The 17475-nt window shown below is 63.7% G+C and overlaps 2 protein-coding genes across 8 annotated transcripts; one reads left to right on the top strand and one right to left on the bottom strand.

Annotated features, from left to right (window-relative positions):
- Positions 1–363: 363 nt before the first annotated feature.
- TMEM129 (transmembrane protein 129, E3 ubiquitin ligase) lies at positions 364–6627 on the bottom strand. 3 transcript variants are annotated; one of them, XM_088836627.1, is made up of 4 exons: positions 6489–6627; positions 2638–3112; positions 2012–2171; positions 364–1879 (listed from the first exon to the last, which is right to left on the bottom strand). In XM_088836627.1, exons 1-4 carry the CDS (start codon positions 6604–6606, stop codon positions 1631–1633), a joined length of 1002 nt encoding a protein of 333 aa, XP_088692753.1. In that variant the 5' UTR covers positions 6607–6627; the 3' UTR covers positions 364–1630. The 3 variants fall into 3 exon arrangements, with proteins under 3 accessions (XP_088692753.1, XP_055290760.2, XP_088692752.1); XM_055434785.2 differs by lacking the exon at positions 6489–6627 and adding an exon at positions 4495–4870; XM_088836626.1 differs by lacking the exon at positions 6489–6627 and having other exon boundaries at positions 2638–4365.
- TACC3 (transforming acidic coiled-coil containing protein 3) lies at positions 5029–14743 on the top strand. 5 transcript variants are annotated; one of them, XM_088836625.1, is made up of 16 exons: positions 5036–5402; positions 6920–7082; positions 7251–7393; positions 8748–9638; positions 10148–10214; positions 10337–10490; positions 11629–11681; positions 11908–11996; positions 12086–12290; positions 12449–12553; positions 12896–12972; positions 13058–13101; positions 13396–13535; positions 14076–14182; positions 14277–14397; positions 14522–14743. In XM_088836625.1, the coding sequence occupies exons 2-16, from the start codon at positions 6921–6923 to the stop codon at positions 14585–14587; spliced, it is 2424 nt and encodes an 807-aa protein (XP_088692751.1). In that variant the 5' UTR covers positions 5036–5402; position 6920; the 3' UTR covers positions 14588–14743. The 5 variants fall into 5 exon arrangements, with proteins under 5 accessions (XP_088692750.1, XP_088692748.1, XP_088692751.1 ...); XM_055434784.2 differs by having other exon boundaries at positions 5037–5402; positions 13396–13556; XM_088836624.1 differs by lacking the exons at positions 14076–14182; positions 14277–14397; positions 14522–14743 and having other exon boundaries at positions 5029–5402; positions 12089–12290; positions 13396–13942.
- The last annotated feature ends 2732 nt before the right edge of the window (positions 14744–17475 follow it).

Raw genomic sequence — 17475 nt, 5'->3', positions numbered from 1 at the left:
GCTTGTGCTGTTGAGGAGCTCCCCCAGCCAAGCGGCTGCGCCAGCAGGCTCCACGTGGGACCCAGCAGCAAGCACACAGCTGGAGGCCTTGCCCAGCAGGGCTCACCACCTTGGATCACCAGTGTCCCTCACGTGGGCCCCTGCATCTGGAGCACGTGTATTCTGACCCCCTACCCCACCCCCCAGGACCCATCCACGAAGGTTCTCTGGAAGTGAGTTTTTTGAGACCCCAGCTAGAATATCAGGGGAAGATTCCAGAAGAGTCGGCCTCCCTTTATTCTGAAGAAAACAGGCGCATTAAAGGGGCCACTTCTAAGATGGCCTCACCCCAACTGTTTGAGTATCAGGAAAAACAAAAACTGGTAACTTCATACTAACCTTTTATTCAATGGCATACCACTTTGCTACAGTAGATACATCTTTATAAAACTAAGCAACCGTCTCTTGTAGAAAAGACAACCCCAGGCCTGGCTCTCCCTTGCCGGAGTTTAAAATTCCAGGCTGAGGCCAGGCATGGCTCCTGGCTGCCCTTCTGATGGCCATCCCCTGTGGGTGCCCCCAGAAGACCACGAATCTGGGCTTGCTCACTTCCAAATCCCTGGGCTCGGTGCAGCCTTGGTTGAGTTGAGCCAGCAGATTCCATCTAACCTGCTTAGAAGGACCAAGTTTAGGAGGCTTAGGGCCCCTCCAACAGTCACATTCAGAGCTGCACCCAGGAGCCCAGCACTTTCCTCCCTACCCCCCACCTCCCCACCAATAATTGGGAAGATGGCTGTCATTGCCTTGACTGCTGGGCACTTCCCTTCTGAAGTGGGTGAGCCTGCAGGGAGCCTCGTGCTAGGTCCCCACAATCTTGCTATCTGGATACAAGACGTTGCCGTGCGACCAGGAGTCTGCGACAGCCCATCCCCTGGACTCGTGGGAGCACCAGAAGGCACGTGGTCACAGGCCCCTGGAAGAGGTGGGCAGCCCCACACGCACTCAGCTGAGGGAAAGCCCAAGGTGCCCCTGGGCAGGGGCAGATAGGGCCACTCCACCCAGGAGGGCTGGCTGCGGTCACCAGGAGACCCTGGCTGGCTGCGGTCACCAGGAGACCCTGGGCAATGCTTATGCCCTCCACCGCCAGGCTCCGCACCAGGTCCTCAGGGCGGCCTCGTGGGGAGTGGAGGGCGTCCATGCCACAGGGCCAAAGGCCAGCCTGGTGACAGAAGCATGACAGACCGCAGTCGTAGACAAGTCAGGTCTCTCGTGTAACTGAGGAGCAGTTAAGACTTTTGTGCCCCATCCGTTTAAGGCAAGTGGCTAGGTTAGGGTCACCTGGGGCAGACCAAGGGGTCGCCCAGAACACAGCTCGGGGGGTGCTCTGGAGATGGACCCAACACCACGTTCTGCGTGCCCAGCACTGACCCCTAGTAGGAAGAAAAGAGAGTGAAGGAGGCAGGGGTGCTGAAGACCGCCCACTGCCAGGGGCAGAACTCCAGCGGGAGGGTTCTGCCGAAACTGCAGCTGGGCCCTTCTGCAGCCTCGGGGCACCAGTGAGTTGCCGCACCGAAGAGCTGCCCACAGCAGTGCCGAGGAGGGCCCAGGGGCCCGTCTGCCCCCGGAGGCGGCCGCAGGGTCCCCCGCGGGCTCAGCGCACGGCGCACACGTCCAGGATGCAGAAGCGCGCGCGGCAGGTGGGGCAGGGCGCACGGCTGGCCAGCCAGGTGTCGGGGCGCTGCGGGTCCTGGCGGCTGGCAAACCACTTGCCCATGCAGGTGAGGCACCACATGGGCCGGCAGTAGCACTGCCGGCACTCGCCCTCGGCCGCCGCCTGGCAGGTCTTCACCAGCTTCACGCTGGCCCGCGTCTGCATGCAGCCGATGCAGGCCTCCAGGTCCTGCCGGCAGGCCAGGTGGTCAGAGGAAGCCCGGTCGGGCCGCCCTGGGGATGGGGGTCCTGCCCCACCCCAGGAGAGGCGGTCCATGGCGGCCCAGCTGTGGCAACCCACCTCCCCTGCCCAGCCCCCTACCTGGCTGCTGGGGACCGAGTAGGCCGGGTTGACCTCCACCAGGGAGGCGAAGGTCTCCAGGAAGAGGTCACCTAGGCTCTGGTGGATGACCACGTTGGCTGCGCTGCGGATGGGCGCCCGGAGCTTCTCACACAGCTCGCCGTACTCCGTGGAGTTCAGCCTGTAGAGGTGGGTGCTGCTGGGTGGGGACCACTAGAGATGGCCGTGGGGCCAGAGCCCACTGACCCAGTGCTGCCCATGGGCCTCTCCTTGGGACATGCAGAGGGGCACGGAGGGTGGGAGAACTGCAGCTACGGCAGAGGGCCTAGCCCTCGGCAGGTTCAGGCCCAAGACGGGTCCAGGAGGGGCGGGCTGGCCCACCACAGCCTGAACTAGACAGGAGCGCCTCGGCCCCAGCCCAGGCTCAGGGCTGAGGGAGCCACCGAGCCTCCGTCTAATACAGTGGCCCCCAAACACCCCCATGTGCTCCTCCCGAGATGCCGGGAAGACAGCTCAGGGCAGGCTGGGAAGAAAGGGGAAACGCAGAGGCCCTGAGGGAGGGGCACTCTGGAGGGACCAGCTCCCACCCACCCCGCCCCTGAGCGACACCAAGGGCGCAGCTGCCCCAGCAGCCCGGCCCAGCCTACCGGATGTCGAAGGCCTGCACAGCGGGGTTGGTGCTGGCCACGCGGATGGTGAGGAGCTGCACGGGCAGGTTCGAGTCTGGGGAGAGGTCGTGCTGCTGGGACTCCGTCACGGTCAGGTGCACGTCCTGCTGCTGAGCCATGTGCACGCGGTACGTGGTCACCTTCATCACCCACGTGTCCGTCACGATCACACGGGCACCTGGCACCCCTGTGGCAAACTTGTCAATCCGCCGGAACTCTGTGTTCACGGAGGAAGCCACAGCCCGCCAGCCTGACCGTGGGAGGGCATAGAGGGCCAGGGTGCGGGCCAGTGGGTGGCGGGCCCACCGGTCCCGGGACCAGTAGTAGATCAGGGTGCAGGCGATGGCGGGCAGCATCAGCGCAAGCAGGAGGAAGGCCCGCCAGGTCTCTGAGGTCTGGCTGGGGTAGTAGAGCTGCTTCTCCGAGGCCGCGAAGCACATGCCCACATAGTAGCCTAGGAGGGACGGGGCAAGCTTCAGCAGAGGTTGGGGCTGCCAGGCTGCCAGCCTCCCCGGGTCACGTCCAGAGTGCTGTCCCTGTCCCCTGGTGGGGCTGGGGGAGGCCTCTTCCTTTAATCCCCAGCCTTGGGTCTGGCCCTCTGCCATGGTCAGCTCCCAGGGCAAGGCCATGGTACCCCAGGGCAGGTGGGCCTTGCCCAGCTCCATCGCTGACGCAACTGAGGACTTGTCCAGTGAGCAGAAACCATTCTCATCTCACTACCTTAGTTCTGCACAAGCCACAGACAAGTAGAGGGAATAAAACGAGAAAATGCTAGAAAAGCACAAATAAGCACAAGGATCTGGAGTCACCCAGTGCAGAGCTGCCCACAGGCCGTCCTGGGACTGGATCTCGGCCTCTGGATCCCACCCACTCTGAGGAAGCAGACCAGAGTACGCCCCATCCCAGAACTGGGATGTCGTGTCCCAGACAGTAAACAGAATGACAAGAGCACGTCACAGGGACACAGGAGCCCGCTCCAGGCCCCCGGTGGCCAGAGGGGGGCCAATCTGCATGTCAAAATTAATGAAGTAGACAGTGACCTGCAAGAAAGGTTTGAACTTGCAAAAATAGTAATAAATGCTATTGCTCAAACTGATATATAATAAGTAACTCATGTGGCAATCAATAACACTTCTCTGAAGTTTCAAAAGGGCTTCTCTAGGACTTCCCAGGTGGTGCAGTGGATAAGAATCTGCCTGCCAATGCAGAGGACATGGGTTTGATTTCTGGTCCAGGAAGATTCCACATGCTTCGGAGCAACTAAGCCCGTCTGCCACAACTGAAATCTGCGTGCTTTAAGGCCTGCAACAGAGTATCTCCCACTCCCCGCAACTAGAGAAAGACCTCGAGCAAAAATGAAGAGCCAGCACAGCCATGAATAAAATTATATTTTTTCAAAAGGGTTGGGGTAGGGGTGGGGGCCTTCCCTAGTATTCAGTGGCAAAGATTCAGCCTGCCAATGCAGGAGATGCGGGTTCGATCCTTGGGTCAGGAAGATCCCCTGGAGGCGGAAATGACACTCGACTGCCATCACCCTCTCTGCCTGCCTTTCCCGCACCCACCTTCCAAGGACTGGGACAGGCCAGCCCTAGGGCCATTAGTTAACTCATACCCCGACTCGAGGTACCTGTCCCCCGAGAGCCAGCTCACCACCTGCCCCAGTGAGCAGCCCACCCCCTTCCCCAGGGTTCTGAGCCCGCCTCTCTGCCGGGTACCTGCAAGAGGCAGCACTTCCCCGATCACACGGGCGCTCCGCCCGCGGCCTCGGCTCTCCAGCACGGGAGCCCACCCCCCGTCCCTCCCGCTCCGGGTCCCGGCGGTCGGCCCCGGGCTCACCGAGGGGCAGCAGCGAGTGGCATAGCAGCGTGGCGGCCGTGCGGCGCAGGTGATACGGCACGAAGGCGGCGTCCTCGCTGCCCAGCCAGCCCGACAGCAGGTTCTGCACCGTGAGCCCGGCCGAGTGGAACTCGGTGGGGGTGAACACGAAGCACACGGCGAACACTAGGTAGGCCAGCGTGAACGTGACCTCGGGGCTGTCCATCGCGCCGCCGTCGCCGCCGGGAAACCGGCCGGGCGAGGCCCGCCACCCAGCGTAGCGAACCAGCCACAGCGCCCGGGTCCGGTAGGCGCCCAGCGGCGCGGGGCGCTCTGGGAAACGGAGTCCCTGCCCTCGGGGCACTCGCGGGGCGCTCTGGGAGATGGAGTCCCGCGGAGTATTTTGGGAAATGAAGTTCCCGGGCCCCTCGTTCGACCCACAACCTCGGGAGCCGCCGCTACAGTTCTCGCGAGGGTTTGGCTCTTCCACACGACCCGCTTGGGGGCGGCGCTGCACTCGATCCCATTGCCCAGCTGGGGAAACTGAGACTCGGGGGAGAGGCTCTCGGGCCCTGATTTCCGCGCAGCTCAGGCGCGTCCGAAGCAAAGCCTGGGATTCCTGGGCGACGGCGGGCTCCGCAGTCACCATCCACCCGCGTGCGGGCTTTCCTCTAGGCGCGTCAGGCGAGCCGCCTTTACTGAGGAATCCGGCGTCCACCGCGCCCAGCGTGCCCTAGCCCCGGAAACGAAACCTCCTAGTGGGCGTGGGCTGGCGCTCAGCCTCCTATTGGCTGTCGGCGCCCCGCGCCCCGCCCCAGCAGCGCGCTGATTGGCCGCGCTCGCCAACCGTCGGTATTTGAATCGGCGGCGGGCAGAGGGGCTCGCGGACTCGGCACCTCCCACACTGGGCTCCGCGCGGCGGCCGGCAGGTAAGGGGGCGACGGCGGCGGCGGTGGGGTCCTGCCTCTAGCCGGGCCTTGAGGCTTTGTCGGCCTGGGTCTGCCTGCCGCGCTGGCGACTCCTCCTAGACCGGGGCCTAAGCGGCCTCCGGCTCCGCCCTCCTCGCGGTCTGGGCCGTTCTCCCGCCGGCCCGACCGCAACCGGGAGCAGAGCAGATGGGCTCCCGCCGCCGCCTCCCGAGACGCCCGGTGACTCCGAGCCTGAGTGCAGGCGCGCTCGCTGCCCTGCGCCCAGCGCTGGCCTCCCGATCCCCGCCCCTCTGGCTGCAGCCCCACCCGGACCCATCGCCGACTCCTGCCGCACCTAGTCCGCAGACCCCGCTCACCCTAGGTCCCCAGTCCCTCCCCGCCTCCCCGGCCAGCCCTCTTCTTTTCGAAAGACCCCTCCTCTTGATCAGAAGCCCTCAGTGTTAGTAGAAGCCAAACTCCGGAAGGCTGCCGTCATTGTTCTCCCGCCTTCCCCCGCGCAAGGAGGGGGTCTGCCAGAAAGGCGGCCTCTGTTCTGCCTTCTCTCCGTCCTGTGTCCTGCAGCCATCCAGCCCCCTCCCCTGCTTACCCAGCTGTTCAGGCCAAACCTCACAGTGAGTGGCCCCTGGCTCGACTCCTCTTTCCCACCTCTGACGCAGTGTGTGAGCCTGATGCCGAGAGGGGCTGACCACCCACCCCTGGCCCAGTGCCACAGCCTCTGACTGCCCTCATCCCTCCTACCCTTCTTGTCCTCCACAGGCGGCCCCCACCCCCAAAGCTCTTCGGGGTGGCTTGTCACCCTGACCTCACCTCTTTTGAAAGCCACCCTTTCTCCCTCTGCCCCAGCCACCTGGCCTCCTCAGCCACAGGCCCCAGGGTCCCCACCGCCAGCAAATACCTGTAGTGCCCCCACGAGGCAAATGCCCAGTTCTCTGGTGACTCCTAATTTGGGAATGCCATGGCACTAACCATCGTGAGGGCCTCAGGAAGGAGGAATGAAACTCTCCTGGAACCCCCTGGGCCTGACTGGAGGTCCCTGATGGAGACGCTCAACCCCCCACAGGTGACTCGACACCTGCTGCTCGTTACCTTCTCCAGCTCCTCCTCGGCTGTGCTGCTGGGCCCTATTGCATTCTGTTCTCCACAAACTTGGCAGCTGCTCCACCTGATGGAGGGGCCCAGGCTTCCTCTGCTGCTTCAGTTTCATCACAGATCAGCCCTTTTCTGTCTCTGAACTTTGACCCACAAAGTTCAAGTTGTTTTAATCACCTGAGCCTTCCCTCCTGCCCTGTGAGCTGAAGGCTCCTCCGGCTCTTACTCCTGGGAGGTGGCAGCTCCCCCGGAGCAGGATGGGGACTGCCTGGCAGAGGACACACTGCCTGAGGTCAGACCCACCTGTGCCGAAGGGGGACATCTCCCTGCAGCACCGTGGAGTCAGCCCTGTCACTGTTACCTGTGAGCGTCCAGACAACAAAGGGTCCCCTGCCCTCCTCCTGACACCCAGCTATCTGCTTTTCCAGAATGAGTCTGCATATCCTCAGTGACGAAAATGTCACTGGTGACAAAAGTACAGAAAACTGCGACTTCCTGTTTTCACCACTGGAACTTACCGGAAGACCATCTGTGCTCCGTCTGTCACAGAAAGAGAATGTGCCCCCGAGGAGCACAGCCAAAGCTGTGAAGGTAAGCACGTTGGACCCCTGTGTTCGCTCTATCGTGTGTCACACGAGAGGTCACCCTGCCGTCTGCTCTCCTGGCAACTTACTGAGCTGCTCGGGCAGGGCCTGGTGCTGCCAGAGGGGCGTCAAAGACTTGAATTATTGACTAGGTGCCCTCTTCTCTCCCCAACAGGTGACTTTTCAGACACCTCTGCGGGACCCACAGACACAAAGGATCTTAAGTCCCAACGTGGGCAGCAAGCTCGAAGCCTGTTTTGCTCTGGGTGACCCCACAGGATTAGAAAACTGCCATCAAGTCTGTGCCCAGAAGGAGAAGTAAGTGTGGGGTGTTTGATGTACTGCCATCCGCAGCCTCAGGGACTCGGCAGAAAAGCTCTGCTCGCAGAGTCTGCCACATCCGGTTAGGCTCCTCCTGCTCTCTGCTGTGTGTCCTGCTCTGCCCGGTCTGTCCCTGGGAAGTGAGTCGTGAAACAGAGGGAGCGTGGACTTGACGTTCTGCTTCTCTGTTGTGCTGTGCCAGCAAAGTGACGTTGGTCTCTGTTCCTCTAACTTCATGACGTGCCCTGGCAGGGTCTCCAGAGGGGATGCTCTGTGGCTCTGCTGCTGTGTTAGCACTCTTCGGGAGTCTCCTCCCGTGCTCAGCAGTAAGCCTGGGAGAGGGCTTACGGATAGGCCTTGCTGCTAAAGGCACAGGAGCTGTCTGTTATGTGATTCCGTCTGACGAATCAGATTTGAAACACTTGACTTTGACCAGCAGGAGCGTCTTTGCAGCCTCACCTGGCATTAGGTGTTTGGCTGGGTGTGGCTGTCAGCACAGTGAACACCCAGGCTTTCCTGCCTCTGTCTAGAGACGGGGACCCCGGTGGCGGCTCTTCACCCCACATTAGGCTGAATTTACTCAGCGAGTGCCCCCAAGGGACCCACTGAATCCAGAGTGGGAATCCGGGGCCTTGCTGGCATAAAAGTCAGCCTCACTCTGACTTTTTCCGACTTACACGCTTCAAAGCTTGCTTTTTCTTTTAAACAGACTTTAGATGTGCAGAGAAAGGTATAAAAGCAAACATCTCTAGCACATCCTTCACCTCCCGCTCAAGTAAGACGCCCGGGCCGCACCCGCCTCCCCTTGGGGGGCTCCTTGCGCCTGACTCCCTCTACCCAGACCTCCTCGCTGCTTTTCAGCTTCAGGCGTTTACTCTCCAGTTTGAGACTCAGCCGAATGGGCTTAGAGTGACAAATACTGTCGTTTCTTCAGAGCCCAAAGAGGGGGAGGCCAGGCTGCTGAGACGCCGGCTCTGAGCCGCTCCAGCCGCGGGGATCTAGGGTCCTGCATCTCCCGAAGGCCGCGGCCTGCACCTGGCCTTTCTCCAGTGGGAAACCTGGCCCTCGTGTGTACTGACTGTCCCTGATCACGTAGCTGGAAGGGGGAAGGGGGCTGGAATGGGGAAGCTCAACTCTGACCATTGTCAGTCAGCTTTCTGCTCTGCTCACCTGCGTCTCCAGGGCCCACCAACACTGACTTGTGGGAATATTCTTGTGAAAGCTGATCCCAAGGAGGGCGTTGACAGAATGCTTCTTATTTTTGTATTTAGTTAATGTTTTCACGTGGACTAAAATCTAACTAAAGTACTAATTGGTTCCTTAGTGTTAACTAAGTTTGTTTTCTGAAAAGTCAACAGTTCACGAAGGAAACAGACACCAAAACCACCCATGGAATTCTCCAGAAGCCAGTACCGGCCAACGCCAAGCCCCCCTCAGAGGACATGAGACCAGCCTCTGAAGACCAGCCTCCTGGTGGGCCCCCCTCAGCTCCCCTGGTCAGCCTGGGTCCCTCAAGCTTTTCCCAGATACCAGAGAGTGTTGAAAACACCGAGGCCTCCCAAGGACCAGCGCCCGGCAGCCCTGAGTGCGCCCGGGAGGAGCACGTCCACCCTCGGCCCTCGGAGGAGAGCATGCCCCTCAGCCCCACGGCTCCAGAACAGCCCCCTGGGGTAGCGTCCCAGGACGCGGCAGAGGACCCACTCAGCACTATGGGAGGGGACTCGAAGAGGGTCCCTGCTCCCCCCACCAGGCCCGCCTCGCCCTCTGGTGCCCACCCTCGAGAAAAACCCCTCGTGGACCTGCCTGGAGTGGCCCCAGCGGACTCTAAGGAGGCTGCCAGTTGCGAGGACACAGCCCTGACCAGCCCCAGAGAGGCTGCAGAGGCCACACACCCCAGTGCTCGGGGGGACGAGGCCAGTGGCCAGGCAGCTGGCTCTCTGAGGAGCGGGCCTGTCCGGCTGGAGTTCGACTTCTCTGACGCCGCTGGCAAAAGGCCGCCCCCACTGCGGAAGCGAGGGAAGACCCTGGGTCTCAAGCCCCCCTTGAGGAGACCAGAGGCGAGGCCCGGAAAGGCTCCCCTGGAGGCCGGCAAGGGTTGCGAGCTCGCTCTCCACGAGTCCAACGGCCTGAGCTGGGACAAGCCGGACAACCCAGACTGTAACCCAGCCGCGGACAGTGGAGAGGCCCAGCCCCCAGGGCACCCGCAGAGTGGCCAGGCCACAGAGGCCTTGGCTCTGAGCCGGTGAGCACGGGCTGGTGGTCCTCCAGGGCAGATGCGAGACCAGAGGTGCCACATGTCCCCCAGGTGGGGGCCCTGGGGCCACTGCAGTCCCTGGGGACCAGCAGGGAAGCATCCCTCTGCTGCGGGGCCCCCCGGGGATGGGCGGGATGCTCGTGTAGTCCAGGAGGGCTGTTTGTGCCTCTGGAAGGGCCAGGAATACCCTGGCGCCTCGTCTGCCTCTCACCGCCCGCTCCCAGGCTGCGCTCGGTGCTGAGCGTGGGCCCAGCCTCCTGGGCTGGCTTCAGTTGCCATTTCCTAGCAACCATAGGATTCACTTAGTTTTGCTTTTACTTGAGTTGAAACGACCTCAGGGCGCTTTGCCCGCTTCTGAGGAGCGTGATTCTTGTGCAGGCGAGGTTTTGTGGGGCCCCCGATGCAGCCCTGAGCCTGGCTTCTAGGGGAGGGGTCGCAGGACCCCAGCAGCTTGGAGCTGGGGGTGGGCTCGGGCCCTGCTGATGCCATCTCTTTAGGCAGGAGTGCTCAGATGACACACCCACGACGATGGCCCCAGCGAGGACCCCAGGAGCGGCGGGTGAGGTATGGGCACGGTCACCATGTCTGCGGGGCATCTCGGGCAGGGGGGCTGGTGGGGGAGGGCATGCCGCTGCCCCTGCTCTCTAGTTGTGGCCAGCCCCGCGGTGACCCCGCCTCCCTTTCAGGGGGGGACCTCAGGCTCTTCAGGGAGTTCGGCGCCCCTCAGCAGCCCAAGCAGCGAGCCACCAACTGCACCCACCGACCCCACGCCCCGCGCCAAGAGGGGGCCGGAGCCCATCCTGGACCTGAGTGGAGAGCAGTTCCGGGACCCCGTGGAGGGTACGTGGTCATCCATCCTCAGCGCAGGCACAGGAGGCAGTGGGCCGCCGAGCCGGCCGGGCTGTGTGAACCGAGGCCCCTGGAGAGGAGGAGCCGCCCGCCCACAGAGACACAGGCTCAGCAGCCTTAGTGCGGCCGGGGCCTTTCTGGGCCAGGAGAGCTCAAAGATCTTCATCCCATGAAGACCCCAGGCCTGAGGCAGGCTGGGCACGGGCTGAGGGTCTCTGTAGGGGTCTCTGTGGGGCCCTCACTGTGCCAGCAGGGCTGGGAGCCGGGAGGAGCCTACCTCTGCCCCAGGGGCCCTGGCGCCACATGCCACTGTGTGTCGGTGACGCTCTGCCGTCTCGTCAGGGTGGGTCGGGCTTCTCTCTTGGCCGAGCAGCGTCCCCCGCCGAGGATGGCGCCTCGTCTCCTTCCACCGGCTGCTCTGGCCATCAGAAGTGGGCTGCCTGGAGCACGTGCACTGGTGTCTGTCTCTGGGCGGAGGCCCCTGGGGGCCCACCTGGTGCACTCAGGGAGCCACCGCCCAGCCCAGCTCCGTGGGGTCTGAGGTCTTGCTCCCTGATGTTGAGCTGTGCACGTGCTCCTGACCTTCATCTGCTCAGGTTCTTTGCCTGGTTTTGCTTAAACTGTTTCTTTTTATTACGCCGTACCGATTTCTAATATAATCCAGATAAGAATTGCTCATCAGGTACATGACTTGCAAAACCTGTCTTCACTTTATTGATGGTGTCTTCAGAAGCACAGATGTCCACTTTCAAACCCAATTTGTTCTACTGCTGTTGGGGCTTTTGGTGTCAATTTTAAATATTTGTCTATGGCGTCAGTCACCCTTGAGTTTTTTTAAGCAGAGTTTAGATTATCTGATAGTAAAGAACTTCTCCATAGTGGTTCTCAACCAGCTTGACCTGGCTCCCAGGGAACATTTCTGTGACGCCCCCAAACCCTCCGGCCCCAGGCACCCTGAGCAACCCTGCTCTACAGCAAAGGGCGCTTGGTCCAGGAGCGCGGGGAGGGGTGCTGTGCTGGGCACAGCCAAGTGCCAGCCCGGGGGGCACACGGCTGACCTGGCCATGTCTCCCCTGAGGCCCATGGGGGGCAGGCCGTGGGGGCGGGCGGCTGCTGACCGCCCTCTCAGTCCTAGGTGCAGGGGCCGAGGTGGACTATCTGGAGCAGTTCGGGGCGTCCTCGGTGAGCACCCAGCACTGTCGCGGCCCTGCTGACCAGGGCAGGCTCTGCATCCCTGGAGGCGGCGTCACCCCAGGCCCTTTGCTTGCAGCCACTCTTCCAGCACAGTTCTGCCCCAGCCCCCAGACCACTTGGCTCAGGCCCCAGAGGCATCTCCTGTGGGCTGGGCTCCCCCGAGGGACGGGGCAGGCACGCTGGGGACACTGCTGACCCTGCTCCCCCCTCGCAGTTTAAAGAATCAGCCCTGAGGAAACAGTCACTGTACCTCAACTTCGACCCGCTCCTGCAGGACAGTCCCCGGGGGCTGGCACTCAGCAGGTATGCCCAGCCAGCGGCAGGGGCGAGGGCGGGGGCCGGGCCGCCCAGGGGCCCAGTTAGTGAGTGGGCGTGCCCCTGTGTGCCCACAGCAGAGGCGGGCCGCCTGACGGGCCGCGGGGCCCACCTGTCCCGAGCGTGGGCCCTCTGGCCTCCGAGCAGAGCCCCAGCCACGCACAGAGGGCAGGCGGCGTCTCTCCCAGTCTCCGAGCTCAAGGTGTGGGCGCACCGCTCTCTGGGAGCCCCCTGGAGGCCCAGCTGCTCGACCTGGACTTCCCAGGAGCCCCGGGCGTTCCTGTAAGTGCTTCATCCCCTCTGCTTTAGAGACACGCTTGTTCTAAGGGCCCGGCTTTCACGTGCTGCGGATCTGAAGGCTTCAGGGGGTGGGTGGGGGTGGGGGTGGGGGCGGGGGGCTGCGCGGGGGGAGCTCACGGCCCCACCCGTCTCTCCCGCAGATGCCTGGCCCGGCTCCCTGTGACCTCGGGCCTGGGGCTCCACTGCTGCCTGTGGGGCCGATCGTGGACGTGCTGCAGTACAGCCAGAAGGACCTGGACTCGGCGGTGAGTGCACGGGTGGGGCTGGGGTGGCAGCATCACAGGCTCCACTCACCCGACCCGAACCGGGCGGTCCGGCAGCCGGGTGTCCTGTTTCTACCCATGGCGTGAGGGTCTGCGCTGTCCCGGGGGAACACCCCCCAGCGTCCTCACGGTGAAGGGACAAGGCTGGGGCAATGTCTAAGCGGGTGGAGGCCTGGGCTGGACCCTGCGGCGCCCAGCACCTCCCACCCGCTCAGGCCACCCCGCCCCGCCCCGCCCCTGCGCCGCGCAGGACTCCACCAAGTGGGGCGGGAGAAGTCAGCGCCGGGGGCGGCCCTGGGCCAACGCAGGCATGTGACCGCGCAGGTGGAGGCCACGCAGAAGGAGAACGAGGCGCTGCGGGGCAAGTGCACTGCGCTGCAGGAGAGGCTCCTGGAGATGGGGTGAGTGCACCGGCCGCGCCAGGTGTGTGTGTGCACGCGCGCTGAGCACTCGGCTCATGCCTATGTGCTCCTCTCCTCCCCACAGGAAGATCATGGACAGCTTTGAGCGGACTGTCTACCAGGTGATGGGTGAGTGCCAGTCCCCGCCCCTGCATGGGGGTGGGGGGAGGCAGGCAGGTTGGGTCCCTTCCCTGATGCTGCAGTGTCCACCCTGCTCTGGGGGCTATGCGCCCCCCGGCGGCCTCCATGGATATTGGGCACCAGCTGTGTCCGGGTTGGAAGCCCCGAGTGTAGGACAGGTCTGGGCTCAGTGCCTGCTGCCTCGGTTTCTGGGCGTTTGGAGCCCTGAAGGTCCACCCCAGGAGGTCCCAAGAGGCAGATGCCCTGCCGCCCACCGATCCGAGGTGCTGATCTCTTCTCCAGAGGAGGCTCAGAAACAGGAGGAGCTCACCAAGGCCGAGATGCAGAAGATCCTGAAGGACAAAGCACAGCTGACAGCCGACCTGCACTCCATGGAAAAGTCGTTCTCCGACCTCTTCAAGCGGTTTGAGAAACAGAAGGAGGTGATCGAAGGCTACCGCACGGTGGGTGCTGGACAACCCCGGGGCGGGGGCGGGGCCCAGCAGGAGGGGCTGAGCACAGCCCTGGGGCGGAGCCTGGCAGGAAGCCAGGCCCGCAGGTGGGCCAGGCTCAGCCCTGCCTCTGCCCGCACCCTGGGCTCTCCGCTTGTCACCTGCAACTGGACACGGGTGCCCACAAGGCATCCGTGTGGGCCTGCGCAGAGACCATGGGTCTGTGCTGGTTGCTGCGCTGTTCCCCACCCCCAGGCGGCAGGGCACCCTGCCCCCAGAGCCTGGGGCTGGGGGAACGGGACAGGCTGTTCTGTGGGCCTGGTGCCTGACCCAGTTTCCCCAATGGTGCCTGGAGGGAACCCCGTGGTAGGGCCCTGAAGGGCGGGCAGGGTCCCGGGTAGGGGTCAGGGAGGCCTGGGCTGTCTGCAGGGAAACAGGCGGCTGCTCCCATGTGGCCTGGTCCACGGCTGCTCCACGAATCCCCAAAGAGCTGGGCCTCGGCTCAGGGCTCAGCGTCCATCTTCCTCCCAGAATGAAGAGTCGCTGAAGAAGTGTGTCAAGGATTACATAGAGAGGGTGGAGAAGGAGGCCCAGAAATACCAGGCGCTGAAGGCCCAGGCGGAGGAGAAGCTCCAGCAGTGCGTGGGGGGGCGGGGCAGCGGGGGCTCGGGGGCAGGAGCCTGGGGGTGTCCGGCCCTGCCCGCGGCTCAGCTGGGCCCTCTGCCGCGCTAGGGCAAGTGAGGAGATTGCCCAGGTCCGCAGCAAGGCCCAGACGGACGCTGTGGCGCTGCAGGCGGTCCTGAGGAAGGAGCAGATGCGTGTCCACTCCCTGGAGAAGGTGGTGGAGCAGAAGGTGGGCTGGGCCCCTGGGCTGGATGGAGCGGGGGGCGGAGGCAGCCCTCGCAGCTCGGGAAGCCTCGGGGGGCTCTGGGTTCCAGGCACTGTGAGCGATCCAGGGGCGCGACTCTCCTCCTCAGACTAAAGAGAACGATGAGCTGACCAGGATCTGTGACGACCTCATTTCCAAGATGAAGAGAATCTGATGAGACAGCCCTGACCTTGCCGTCTTCCCTTTGTGTGTGTGTGTGTCTGTCTGTCTGTCTATCTAGGTTTTTCTTCTCTATTGACGTCAATTCTTTTTTCAATTCGTTTTTAAACTAGGTAGCTTTAGGAGAAAACTAAATAAAATTTCCCTTAAATCTAAGCAATGGAGCTGTCCTGCTCTTCATTAAAGGGGCAGTTTCTGGCTGACCTGACCACAGCCGCTGTCCCTTCAGTGCCCTTGGCCTGTCCCTGCCCCGCACCTCGCAGCTGTCCGGCTGGCCGCCAGCGCTTCCTGAGTGTCGGCTGAGTGGGCCCCAGTCCCCCAGCCCAGCCACGTGGTGCTGGGGTGGAAGCCATCTGCATCGATAACAGATCTTGCAGGCCAGCGCCTTCCTGGAAGAAGAAACCACGGCAGCCGCAGCGGGGGTCAGCTCTGTGTCCCGGGTAGGGCTGCGGGCCGCGCAGTGGGATGCTCACAGGGGTGAGGGTTCTGTCTCATCACCAGCAGTTCCCACCTGCCCCCCTCCCAACTGGCAGCCCCCAGTCTCCTGAGACCCAGGAAAGTGCCATGCGTGGAAACACTCACGGACAGTGTGTCTCCACAGCGGTTGCCCTGCAGAGCCCTGCCAGACAGACACATCCGATGCTCCTGACAGGTGAAAGGCTCAGAGGTCACGCCTCAAAGTGGGGGCTCAGAGTCTGCACCCCCAGGGCCAGGGGCCTGCTTCCCAGGAGAGGCTGTCGCCCCCGCTTAGCAGGCCCTGGTCACCAGCGCAGGGCGTGTCTTCCTCCTGGGTCCCTTCCCACAGGGTGGGGGTGGGGGTGGGGCCGGGGGGGTCCCTGGCCTGGGGGTGGTGAGGGCCAGGCGGCCCCCGGGGACCTTGTGAACCGAGCAGGCCAGCCTGCAGGGCAGCGGGACCATGGAGGGGCAGGCGGACCGCTGGCTGGACACCAGTCATGGAAGCTCGAGCTCTGAAGCTGTTATTCCTCACTGACCTGGAAACTGCTGGAGGGCACCCCCAGGGTCTGCACGTCCACCCCAACCCCAGGGCGCCATCCTGTGGGGTCGCCACAGAGAGGCAGCAGACCCCCTTCTTGGGAGCGCAGGCCCCTGGGGGGCCACAGTGGCACGCTGGCCGCCACCAGGGGTTGCTGCTGGCCACAAGCCGCAGGAGGATGGGAACCTGGCAATGCACCCCCTCACTGCCCCGGGCACCCCGTGGCCCCCACAGTTGCTCAGCACGTCTGTTCTCAGCACTCTCAGAGCGACAGGGGCGGGGACTGGGTGGCCGCTCCTCCCAGCCTCAGGCTCCCTGGGGCCTGTACTTGAGTCCCTCCTGTCCAGCCTGCAGGGACCCCTGTGGGTCCTCCAACTCTCCCGTTCTCAGCAACACCGCCAGCAGGACTCTCGTGACCTGAGTCACACGCAGCCCTCCTGCACTCAAGAAGCTGTTGCGGCTCCTATATCAGGGCCAAGCTGCTGGGCTGGGCCTGCAGGACCCTGGCCCAGGCCAGCCGCTCTCGCGTTAACTCCTGGTGGGGGGGTGTCCTTGGCACCCGAACCCAGCCAGGTGCAGGGCTGCGGGGTCCCGGGGCTCCCGCTGGAGTCACTCCGGCTGGCCCCAAGACTGAGCCCTCGAGGCCCAAGCCAGCCACCTCCTGACACCAGGCCCTGCCCTCACTGGCCGCACCTTGCCCAGGGGTCTGTGGGCCCACCCGCAGGGACTAGGGTGAGCAAGAGATGCCTGCAGCGCCGGGCCCCCCTCAATGCCTCCCGCGCGTGCCTGGCGAGGGCGGAGGGCCCCAAGGCTGTAGCAACGTGGCTCACTCCGAGAGGGCCCGCAGGCTTCCCCCTGCTGCTTGCCACTCCAGGAGCCGCCCAGGGTCCTGTCCCCAACTGGGGCCTCTGAGCTGGGCCCGGCGTCTGCCCAGACAAGGCCACAAGGGGCGGCTGGCCACGCTGAGGACACAGGCTGCCGGACAAAGGGGCCTTGTGCAGCTGAATGGGTGTTTATCCTGGGGCCCGAGTCAACTCAGGGCCGAGAGGCCGGGTGGGGGCCTGGCACAGGGTTCCTGAGGGTAAACATGACCTGAGGCGGGCACGCAGCCGCAGCCCTGGCTTCCGCACCCCTGTGCCCGGCTCACCATCACCACGGCCGGGGGCCTCTGCTGGGCGGGAGCTGGGCGGCCAGCAAGGAGGCTGCGGAGGCCACGTGGGCCTAGCCCTGGCAGCTGCCTCCGGACGTACAGTCAGTGAGCCCCTCCCAGCGGTGGGGTGGGACCTGGAACCCCAATACAGAGCCGACGTTTGTGCCCCCCAGATTCAGGGCCTGGAGTCCTAAGGCCAGGAGATGGAATCAGGAGGCAGTGGGCCCTTTGGGGGAAGCTTAGGGCTGGTTCCCGTGATGGGACGGACTGGTGTCCTCATGTTGAGGCCTCTCACCTCCACCGCGAGGACACGGCGAGAAGGCAGCGTCTGCAGGCCGGCAGGACGAAGCCCCGCATCCCGAAGCCAAGTGATGGTTGCCGGATCATGACCTTCCAGCCTCTGGGGCTGTGGGATCAGTGTCCGCGGCAGGGGAGGCCAGAGCAGTTCACGACCCCAGCACGCGGGGCGCTGTCTCACCCAAGGGCCCCCGCTGCTGCCTGTCCTCCGGGCAGCTGTGGCTGCGCCCACGCTGAGCTGGTGCCCGACTCATGGAGATGCCCAGGTCTGTGGGCATCACCGCCTGTCCTGCCCCCAGGAGGGTCCACCTGGGGCACCTGGGGCAGTCTCAGCCCTCTCATTGGGCTCCACCCACACGGCTGAGTGAGTCCTTGAAGGGGACGAGAACTTGGGGGGCTGGCCAGAGTAAGCTGACCACAAGGCTACCCGCTGAGCCAGTGT

The sequence above is a fragment of the Moschus berezovskii genome, chromosome 5 (genome assembly GCF_049115385.1).
Source record: "Moschus berezovskii isolate FMDL1 chromosome 5, NW_MosBer_1.0, whole genome shotgun sequence".
NCBI lineage: Eukaryota > Metazoa > Chordata > Mammalia > Artiodactyla > Moschidae > Moschus > Moschus berezovskii.
Note: the sequence above shows the minus strand (reverse complement) of the source record. Positions and strands in the feature narration are given on the sequence as shown.